The following is a 12,014-nucleotide window of genomic DNA, read 5'->3' as shown; positions in this document are numbered from 1 at the left end:
CCAGCCTCAGTTCAGAAGCAATGGCTGCATTTCTTCTATCTAACATCCCCACTGGGGGTTGTGATCATAAACTAGTATGAAGGTATTTCGTGATAAGGAAATCTGAATTAGTTTTACTGTTATTGGGTTTGGGAATCAATGTCATATCACATTGTATCTGATATCTCAGAGACCTTGCTTCTCTCATTTTTTCTCCACACAGGAAACTGTAAAAAGATATTGCATTGTATTTTTATAACAATTATTATTATGACTCTGAATTTAAAAATGAACAGTAAATGTAACTAGCTCTTTGGTAGCAGGTAACTAGATAGATAACATTAAGTAGCCATTTTAATTACGTGGAACTCTTTGTGTCCAAACAATATGGTGGTTTTCCTGCAAGTAATTGTCGTGATGTTACTGAGACACCTACGTAAATAATCTAATGTCCACTAGCATCAAAAAGTCTGTTAAGCAAGATGGAATTTGGAACATTAGGGATACTAGCCATTTCACCAGAATTAAAAATGTAACCCTTTATGTGAAAAACAGTCACAAATAACTTACTTAATAACTTACTATATATGCATCCTCATTTTGCTGATTACATTTGAACATAACTCCCCAGCTAACACAGTATGGTATCAGAATATTCAGTAATATATCTGAGAAGTTTTAGGAAACTTTTACAAAAAAAATATATATATATAACGTTCCTGCAATGTCCTGAAAACCTCAGGACGTAATAACTTCTGGCTTCACAAGAACCTTTCGGAGTTCTAAAAATTCACATTGTAGAAACGTGTTAACCTTCCTTCAACATTAAATGTTGTGTAATGTCATTTGAACATTTATAGACCTTACCTTACATAAAATGTTTTTCGAAACACCTGACGCATTGTTCATTTCTAGGAACTGAAAGAAACATTCAGAAAACTTTCTGCCGCTTTTAAATGGTTAGCTCTGTTAGGTCTGTGCTTTCCTGTCTCCAATTTCTGACTCACCCTTAATCACAAAAAAGCCCTTCACATGGTGAAATTTTCATCTATTCTACTAAATACAGTATAGTTCTGAAAATCTCCGACTTTTTTGTATGACAACCAGAAGTAAAGCTCTAGCATTTTGGCAAGTCTGGTTATTCCCAAACATGAAAATGGGAAGAAATTGCATTTAAGGATTCCATTCTCATTTCTACTGAAAAACTCCAACACAACGATTATCGAAAAGCAGTCGCTATTTAGTGATTTAATTTGCATTAAATTAAACATGACAATGAAAACTATGTCAATCTTTATAGCAAACTTGAGTAAATATAATCTGTATACAGTACATTCATTCTTTGTTAAAAAAAAAATCTAATGAAAGCATAATTATTATTTTTACATCATAAAATATTTGTGATCTCTAATGTCATTTTGGTGAAATATATTTATTAATTCTATTAATATATTTATTATTTCCTAAAGTTTAAGGTGTTAGCGTATAAGCAGAAAATCCTAATTTTGGTCAAAACCCAATTTTTCATCATTTTTGGCTCTTTGTCTGAATTCAGCCACAGGAACCCCTGACATATTTTCCCAAACTGCCAAAAATATCACAAAAATTATGTAAAGCATTGCAATTTTTAAAAAAAATACAAACATACCAGTTGAAAGGCAGAGCTAATGGATTCTACATTGTTTGACAAATTAGTGAAGTGTAATCCTCCTATTAAAGAAAACGGAATAAATATGAATATTAAATACAGAATAAATATACTGAAGTAGTTGTGATGAGTTTAGTGACTCTGTGCTAATTTGTTGGTTGGTGCTGTATTTTCATTATTCCCACGAGGCGCTAGCAGTTGTGTTGTTCTTCCATCACAGCGTAACATTTCTAGCACAGGTACAATGGTGTTTATTAGGAGAGAAAAAAAATCTCAACTATAAGGGATGATGGTCAGGTTTTGCTGGTAGCTCCTAAACACTCAAGACCAAGAGCTTAGAGAAATTCAACATAGGTATAGTGGAGACATTGGTGCAATTGCTGCATGCAACGTTTCAGAATGCAAGGCAGCTATACGAAGCAGTTGCTCTGAATAATGGCAGAGACTCAACTTAGCTAGTTAGTGATCTATGAGGTGGCGAGAGCAATGGTGTTAGCATGAAAGTTGAAGCTTTGGAAGCTAATCTGTTTGAGCAGAGTGTACAGAAGAAGTGAGAGAGCTGGACAGACTAAAGGATGACTAAAGCGCTGCTGCATCGCTCTCTTTAGACAGAGATGAAGCTAGGGATAATCCCACTGCAGCACTATCAGTAGGCTGTCGAACGACATTGTGCGTAATATAGGAAACTGTTAACCAAAATATTGAACGAAGTTTAAACTAAAAAAATTCAGCTCTGACTTTCATTACAAAATAAATATAATTGATAAGTGTGGATTTTTCCTTTAAATCTTAGTTTAAATTCCCCGAACCATATTATTCAATACCTAGACGGTACAATTAGCATAGTGTGAATTTTTCATACCATTCCACTCCTAGTCCTGACAGCAACTCAGATTTGAAAAGGATGAAAACGATTCTTTGTTCAGCCTGTACCTTTTTCACTCTGAGACTGAACTATAAACAGACTGCATTAAAAACCATTCAGAACCTCAGGACCTTCTCCATCTGAAACTCCTTCATGTGAATGTGAAATATCAAGCTGTTCTAATTGAAGTCAATGGTTCAGCTCAGCTTTTCTCCCACCGTACGATCCGTGGGAGGCTCGTTATTATCTAGCCCTGTGTGGAAGCTGCAGCTTCAATATGTTAATTGTGCTCGGTTTGGATATGGAGTCATGTCACACCCTCTAGCCTCCGTATTGTAGACCCCCAGCACGATGTGTAAATGAGAAAACTCTTTTCTGCACCTGAGACCTTTCCAAGGCCATCGTCAATAAAATCTCAGCTTAGTCTGGTGCATTATGGCGCTATAAAGCTGCACGGCATCCATCTTAGTCATGTTCTCAAGGTTTGCTAGGATTGATTTGCTGTTACCGCGCTTTGTTGACAGAAGGACGTGCGGCACTGGTTTCTAATTCTCTTAATGTCTCCTTTCCACGGAGCCAAATTGGCTTGTTCCTTCTGAGGATTTCACACAACTGTATTGGGAAAAAAACATCTCTGACATGTGCCAGTCTAGAGAACAACACTTTTCTTGCGCTCTGAGCTGTTTGAGTCAAACCAACCATTGATATTTTCTTGCTTGCCGAGTGCTAAAATGATTGCAGATTTTGGCTCAGATCCTCACAGGTAACTCGAATTGATTTTCAATTTTTGTCTACTTATTTTTCATTTCAGTCGCATCAGCTATGTATGATTTGATCCGAAAGAGCACACCCCGCTTAACACTGTAGCCAATGACACTCATAGGAAGCACAAAAAACGGAACTCCAAGTAATGTCTGCCACTATTGGAATAGATTTACTCAGCACTTTCATAATTCTCATTTCCTCCTCAAGGACATGCAGAGCGTTTGTTTAACAGCCTGAGAAATTCTCTTTTTTTAACTCCATCCTTGCTCTAATGATGATTTTGCATGCACGTTTGACTCATTGTCTCTGATTCGTATCGTGCTGTTTTGAAAGCTTCAGCACGCACAGCAGAGAACACGTGTGCTGAACACACTCCTACACACACTCCTACATGGCCTCTCTGCTTTAGCGGGCAAAAGCAGATCTCAGATCTGTGGAGGATGGGCTTGAGGTGCATGGATGAGAAAATTAATTACAGAACGAGCGTCCTACTCACGCTTTTTCAAAGTGAATCACTTTTATGTATAAATACTAGGTTTATCTGGCTTGTTAACATTTCGGGTTTGATCTTGAGCCTTATTCGGACTGGATTCGTTTTACATAAGGAAGTGAGGTAATGTAATTATTAACGGAATATCTCTGGGATTTTAGTCATGGCCGGATCCATCATGTGAGTAATTTTTACAGACTGCTCACTTTTGTTAAGATTATGCCATATTTTACCTTCTATAAAAGGAACTGTAGAAATAGCCCCAGGCAATTTCTATTCGAATTGACATGGTGGTAAAAATTCCTCTATGTCCTGTGGTAAAGGAGGATTTGCAATTTTTCTTATAAAGACACTCCAGGAAGCACTCTTTTCTTCGTCTCCTACAAACAGAAACCAAGTATTGGCCCGAGTTTAAAAACACAGAGCAATAAAATATAGATGATGTTGAAAAAAACGTGTCAGACAAGCAACATTTCTGGGGGTTTTAGGTATGCTAGTGATTTCCTGGCACAGGTTTAGCTGCAACTTGCACAGCCACAAGCCCTACAACAAATCCTTATAATAAAGGTCAGAACAATCATCTTATTAAAAAGAGGTGTAAATAGGTTGCATCATGAAGACCCATCCATGTCTGTGAATACATGTCTATACATTTGTGAATTGATCATAATTACTACAGATGTCTTCTGGCAGCATTGTCTGGAAATCTTGTCTCGTCCAAATAGTACGTTTATTGTGTTTGTGCTTTTTTCCCCCTAGTATGCAGTCTGGCTGGTGCTCTGGGTCACCTGGAACGTCTTTGTCATCTGCTTCTACTTGGAAGTGGGTGACCTTTCCAAGGTAATGCATCTTTCCTTGGTTTGTAATGCAGGGCTGCAGTTTGTTTCCAGGTGTAGATATGTTTTCTAGATAGGACAGAACAATCTTGCAGGTTATTCGCAGGTGTGCTTTCGTCACATATCTCATAAGTTGTTAGCTGTAACATCTTTGAATCTTTGAAAGATGTTCAGCACACAAGGTCACTGCCGAGAGCAAGATCCTGTCTGCTGACAGCAACTGTGCTCAAGCACTCACTCCTGGTTTATTATAGCCTTTCTTCTACAATGCTTTCATATACATGCAAATATGTAAGAAATGACATTGCTTTTTCTCGATTTTCTTCTCCTCTGCTTTCATTTTTAAGGATAAATTATTCCATAATCCCTCATCTGCTCACATATGTAGAAAAAAAATGAGCATAATTAAAATGTCAAAATGTCAAATATTGTGCCCAATTAAATGGCAAACCAGGCATGTAAGTTGATTTTCGGATCCATCAAGCACTCCACATACTACATTTTCATTTTAGAAGTAGTGACGGTTCCCCTCAAGCAAACGAGACACCTCCGGATCTTATTTTGATTTCTCGTTTAATGCTTGCTCCTTATCATCTGTGCAAATGACAACCTTTGAACAGAACTCCTCAGACTCCGTGAGTGCCTTCTTCCCACACGTTCATTACTCCAGGCTAAATATCACTGCTGCTGTAGTCATTGCTTCCAAGGTCATATGTGTTACACACTTCATCTGAACTAGTGTATGATCTTAGATGGCAGTCTGGTACATCGTCATTGGCTGAAGATATAAATACCCACAAATGCAAGACGGATGTTCTGTCAGTTTTGGTTTTCTGTCAGTCATGCAGCAAATCATGACAATTGAGTGAAGGAGAATAATTGTCAGAATTGAATGATAATGCGGGCCTGGTATTGCCGGGTTACCCGACAGCACAGCACTGTATTCTTAATGATGAGAAATGGACCATAGCAACAGTAATGGGGTTGTTTTTTTTCCTCAGCTGCAGATCTTCACTGGAGATTGATTACTGGATCATTAAATTGCACCGTCGGTTGCTAGTCAATCAGAGCTCCACGTTGGTCTGTCACTACTGTATAATCTTATCACTGATCTCATATTTCACAGGAAAACTTGACGTTATATTAGACTCTGCTTTGCAGTAGCGTCTTTTCAAAACGTCTTTACACACCTATTTCACTATTTGTCTCAAAAGGCTTTAGGATCTGTTTCATTGGAAAAGATTTCAGGTCATCTCAGCTTCCCATTGTGTAATTCTGACTAAGTTTACAGACAAACATGATTGTCTGAGAGAAAATGTTCCGCACTTTTCTTTAAGTGAAAGGTCCCATCTGTTGTATCAGAGATGTTTTCTGCTTCGTTGATTTTTTTTACAAAGTGCTTAAATCTTCTAGGCTTGGATTTACTGGCTCTATTCGTCTATTCCACATGATAAACACTTCCAGCATGCGCATTTTGGAAACATTGTGTCTTGGTTATAATTTATATTCTAATCTTAATTTATGTAACAAGATATTCTTGCAATTACAAGTTGAAAAATAATCTGATGCCATAAGAAAAAATACATGAGGTGGTCAATTCACCAAAGACGAATGTGACACATTTTAAGGTTAACATTAAGGTTTACATTAAGGTTCCCTTAACTAACATTATTTACTGTGTTAGTTAAGATTAGCAAATGATAAACTTAAGCATTAATAAGCCTTAAGTAATGCTAACCACGTAACAAAGCAAGTTAATTTGTGTATTAATTGATGTTTGTTTAAATGTTAATGAAATACACCTGCATTGACATTTTATTGAATTCAGGACTAAAAATCAGTCCTCAAGAACCACATAAATGCTGATGATTTACCGATCTCTGGTTTCCACGTATAAATATGGGAACTTGCTTTTAGCTGTAAACCATGTCGATTAAGATGTTGTTCGTGTCACTCATTGGTGGCTTATTTTGCTGATATATTGATGGAATAAACATGGGTTAATTCATAAAATTAGACTGAGAATAAACTGAATTAAAACGTGTTATTATTTAATGAAGAAACGTATCATTTTTGATATATTGAAACTGTGTGTAACAATGGTTCTGTAAGGAGACTTTTATGGAAGGAGTCTCCAATATCAACTCATTCTAATGGACAGTGGACTTTACTTTTTACTTTCTCAGTAACATGACAAGCTTTTATTTTTATTTATTTATTTATTCATTTAATTATTTATTTATTATGTTGTCGTATTAACTTCGAGAGAGAGAGAGAGAGAGATGCTGGTGAGGGAATGACTGTTTGTATCTGCTGTAACATAAGTGATCATGGGAAGTAACTTGTTTCATTACACAACATTAAATGTCACTATAAATGGATAAACAAAATATGACAGTACAGTAACATTAACTTCGCTTTGTAGTAGACCCCCACCTTGTTGTGGATTAAATTTGTATAACAGCACATAAGCAAGTGTTTTATTCCTTGCTTAATGCTGAAATATATGATTTGTTCATGTTAACCAGTATACTTGAATAATGAAGAAGTAACTGACCAGAAATGACCACAATTATGACACATCTATTTGAACAACCTTATCTTCTTGAGAGCAGTCAGACTCGCTGTCTAGACATGGCCACATAACCCACACTGCTGAAGCTACTGTAGAAGAAACACTATGGCATTGTATAAATACAGTAACAAAGAATTATGATTTAAGAGGCCGAATATTCATGCTATACAGTTCTATAAGGGCGTTATAAGGACCAAATAGCATGTAGTTATACTCATACAAATCGAATTAGATTTATAGAAAAATGAAACATCAAATTAATCCTAAACATGCACTGAAAATCTTTACATACATATATATATATTATATATATATAAATGTTGATGATTTATATATACATATATATATAAATATATATAAAAACTAAAATTCTTGAATTATGATTACTACTTTAATCTAAGTATATGTGTTTAAATGACACTTGTATGCTCAGGTAGCTGCTGAACTCAGATAAAGATTGAGGTAATAGTATCTTTGATATGCCTTCCAGCCGTCATTGATTAAAAACATGATCAGCCTCTTATCAAGAGTCTACATTTCCCTCTTACACTTGTAGCACGGTGCTCTTTAAGAAGCCAGACCGAGTCGATGCAGTTCTCTCCCCGAGGCTCATGCTGGCCATTCGCTGTGGTCCTGTTAGATTGGACTTTTTTAAATCTTTGAAGCTTTTCCTCCAGAGTGCTGGCAGGCTGTCAGTGCTGCAGCACAGAGGAGCGAAAAAAAACCAAACACTTCCGCCTGCACTGCTCAAGAGCTCCTCCGCTGCTTTTAGAGAAGCCTTGCATCTTCTCGTCCCACAAGTGATCTTGTCAGTCATTTCTCCGCCAAAATGAAAACCACTTGGCAGTATTTCATCCTGTGTTAAAATGGCAAAAAAAAGATGGTACAGGATTATTCAGTTCTATTTTAATGAGCTAGCAATAGCGTATTAGTTATTGTGATTTATTTCTTTGTACTGGTTGCAGCTCAGCGTAATGCATTTAACCAGGAATGAGTTTGGCAAATGTAATTGGGTTAGATCACCGGCGTAAACAAATTAAGATAAATAGGTGAGAAATCCCAATCTCACTCCGTGCAAGTTGAAACATGCTCCGTCCCTCGCATGAAGGCAACATGCCACCTTGTGCCGAAGGCAGAAAGCAGAAAGAGTGACCGAATTGACACAAATACAGTTTTGCTCCTTGGGAAAAAAATCCAATCTGGTGTTTGCCATTGCAGGTCAATCTAATTTGGACTTGCAGAGAAAGGTAATATCGGCTGACTTCCTCACAACATGAGTCTCGATACACAATGTCCTCATACAGCACACACAAATCTTCCATATTGGAGCACTACATCTTCTCTTTGTGTTTAAATATTCAAGTGGTTACTGTCAGTTCCTTGCCTTGGGTTGTGTCTTTATGTTTGGAACAGGGTACAATAGCCTTTACTGGAGGGACAGACCCTGAGCAGAAGTGGCAGAAGTAGACAAGATAGCGAGAGAGAGACAGAGAGAGAGAGAGAGAGAGAGAGAGCGGCAGAGCAAGTAAATAACACAGCAACCCCTTCTAGTGTGTGTAAATCCAGGCAATTTGGCAGGAATAGGAGATGTTCATTGCGGCCAGAACACGAGACATTAACCAGCAGCTTAGCTGTGCCTAAGAACACAACTGCCGTCCCTCAAGGATATGTGAACTTCTGTTCCCTTCTCTCTTTCTGCTCCTTAGTTCCATATTCATGTTTTTCACAGTAAAACCAGTAAAACCTTTCCATGCTTGAGGATCCTCCTGATTTCCCCATGTAGCATGTAGATACAAAGAGAATGTAACATTGACTAAAATCCACTTTTTTGTTTAAGAACCACACTTTTATTTCTCCTTGTTATTCTAACATCACAGTCATATAATAAACAGTCTACTGAACAAATAGTTTCACGTTTAGCCAAAAGGAAAACACGAAAAATGGTTTAAAGGGTAAAAGAGATCCTTTTTAGTGCATAAATTTGTTTAGAAGCTCATCCCAGGACTTATTCACTTATCTGCTCATTCTGAAAATCCTTTCAACACACTTAGCAGTTTGTCTTTACTCTTTTACACCTGTATACTGTAACGACTTATAATCTCACTATCTGTGTCAAACAGAAGAAGATGGATTCCCTTTTGACCCTGGTTTCTCTCAAGATTTCTTCCTCATGTTGTCCCAGGGAGATTTTCTTTGTATCTTAAGATATTTGTATATTAATATCTTGTAATTGAGAGTGCAATTTTTTAGACTCACTAATAAAACATAAAATATTTATACTTTTACACTACATCTATGTGCTGTTATAATTACAAGTGGAAGCTTTAGATATTGATACCCATGTTTCTGAGTTGTTACTGTTCTTTACTCCTTCATTATGATGAAGAAAGGGATGATTTCAATGGTCCAAACACAACTTGCTTTTAATAGTCAGCAATATATGAAATAGGTTTAAAACAAATTTGAATTATTGCTCCCAGTCACCAATTCTTACCAAATTCCATAGAACAATAAAGCGACCATAGCTGAAAATACTTAGCAAGTTCTGTGACAATAGCTCAATGATTTCATTTCACCCCATCATCGTTTAAAATTCACTTACAGGTTAGCACAATGATGCAGTACACCAGATTTTATGACCACGCTCCAAACCTCCTCAGAGCCTTGTAGTAAACGTGGCTTCCCAGTTTCGTACGAATCCGTGCAACCAGTCCAGAATTGCAGCTGTTTGTAAACTAAGCTCCGCCCCACTAGGACTGATTGGCATGTGGCGGCCATATTGTTTACAAATCTCAGCAAGTTTTTGATAATTACTGAGGATTAGCTTCTGACACCATTTTTGTGAAGATAGGCAAAAATTCTAGTATAGCACATTGTACATGTAGAGTTGTTCAGAAAGTGGTGATGTGATTTATGCGAATCATCTCATTTACTCTAACGTTCTTCTCTTTCCATTAAAATGATCTACTTTTTTACTGAATGTTTCTGTTCCATTTCATTTTATTTCCTATCACTGTCATTATTTTATTGTATTCTTTCTAAAAACATTGCAGGACAGTGAAGTGCTTATGTGAAGTGCCACTGACTCACACCTGCACTGTTTATGTCTTGTTCGCTGATGAACCTCAGCCCCCTCGGTTGCTGTGCAAAATGAGTGGACGTTTCATTTGCTGTGTTTCATGTGGCTTTTGTGTTTTGTGTTTCAGCGACTGCAGTGCATCCCTTTTGAGCATATAATTAGGTTGATAGATTTGATTTGGTTGAAATGATTTCTTCAATGTGCTGTTACTGTAATTGCTGCAATTCCTGATCTCCAGGGCTCTGTGAAATGGATGACATAGTTACAAAATTGCAGTAGTAAATATGCAATGAAAATACATCAAGCATCAATCAATGTGCAAATCCAATTGCCACAATTTAAGGCTAGTTAAGGTGTGTTTTTAAGAATGGCTTGTTTAAGGGGATTAGCTCATGACTTCGAAGTGACTGGAAATTTCTGAATTTAAGTCCCTGAACTTCCAGAGAGCCACTCCGGGGAGTGAGGATTTTAAACTTTGGATTTTCCAGTGGTGACATTTCAGCAAAGATCTTGTACTTTGTCAGAAAAAAAAACAACTAAAAAAAACAACCTTTTTATCTAGCAAATGTCAAACTAAAACACCATCTAGTGCACATAGTGCTCAGCAAGATATTCATACTCAGATTTCATCTAGCTTAACAAGGCTTGGCTAGTTTCCAATGTATTCTGGGAACTGGTCCAATTTTACAAAAAGGGTCAGTGGGCAGTTTGAAAATGCTGATATTATTAGAGCACTATGATTTCTGAAATTTGGAGAACACAGACTGAATCACAGAAATCAGAGTTAAAAACAGTTTTCATGAATAAATGACAAAATTATTTTGTAGAGTTTTTGGGAGATTTTTGCAGATATCCTGCTTCTATGTCTACTTACACCCTTAGCTTTGGAAAATATCTGGAATAAAGGCCAATGGATCTAATATTGCTCATTATGACATTACAGTAAAGCAAATGTAAAATTATTAAGCATATTTCTGGACATTTATACTAATATCAGGTTTGAAGTGATTCTATTGGCAGATATTTTTACTTATTTCAACCATTTATTTCAATTTCATGCTTGAAATTAGGAAAGGTCTATACATATGCATGAAGATTTTATATTTGTTTTGTCATAATATTATGATAATAAATATGAGATCAATTCACCTTTATTCACGATAATTTCACTTGCTAAGATCTCCTTTCCTGCAGTGTGGATACATCACCTTACGTGAAGTTGCGCTCAGTGAATACGCTGTATTCAGTGAATCTTCTTCTTGCGTGCCCGTCCTAAAAAACTTTTAGTTTGTCTGCCCTTATGAGTTGCCATTTGTCATATGGATATTTCTGTGTGGGTGCAGAAAGTGATATTGCTGTTAAAGCCAGAAACTCAATCTATAAAAGTCAGTTGCTCGAGGTTTATCTTTGCCCTTTACTACGAAGGAGGCTTAAAATGCATCTCGCCCACGCTCTGTCAGCACACTCCAAGTGCTCATATACAGTAAAATGGAGGGATTCTGATAAACTGTCAAGGGGATAAAAAAATGTGATAAGGTGACTTCTAGTCAATTTCACTGGGAAGTGGTGGGGAAAAGGCTGAGTCTGTCACCTCCAGGCCCATCTGAACAAATGAGTTAGAGTCCATGCACTAGCTCAATAAGACCATCATTTCCCATCAGCACCCATCACTGCTGCTGGGGCATGGAGGTAAGAGAGAGAACAGAGATAGTAGTTTAGCAGAAAAGAAGTCTGCCAGATGTGTCTGCCTATTTCCACATGGTCTGTAATGTATCTA

The 12,014-nt window shown here is 37.0% G+C and overlaps 1 protein-coding gene across 3 annotated transcripts in view; it reads left to right on the top strand.

Moving 5' to 3' along the window:
• Positions 1-12,014, top strand: part of nkain2 (sodium/potassium transporting ATPase interacting 2) — a 193,821-nt gene that overhangs the window by 71,121 nt on the left and 110,686 nt on the right. For all 3 annotated transcript variants that reach the window (XM_026922588.3, XM_026922591.3, XM_026922589.3), the window contains exon 3: positions 4,507-4,587. In XM_026922588.3, the coding sequence (XP_026778389.1) occupies positions 4,507-4,587 (81 nt within the window). The remainder of the gene's footprint in view (positions 1-4,506; positions 4,588-12,014) is intronic.

The sequence above is a fragment of the Pangasianodon hypophthalmus genome, chromosome 19 (assembly GCF_027358585.1).
Source record: "Pangasianodon hypophthalmus isolate fPanHyp1 chromosome 19, fPanHyp1.pri, whole genome shotgun sequence".
Classification (NCBI taxonomy): domain Eukaryota; kingdom Metazoa; phylum Chordata; class Actinopteri; order Siluriformes; family Pangasiidae; genus Pangasianodon; species Pangasianodon hypophthalmus.
Note: the sequence above shows the minus strand (reverse complement) of the source record. Positions and strands in the feature narration are given on the sequence as shown.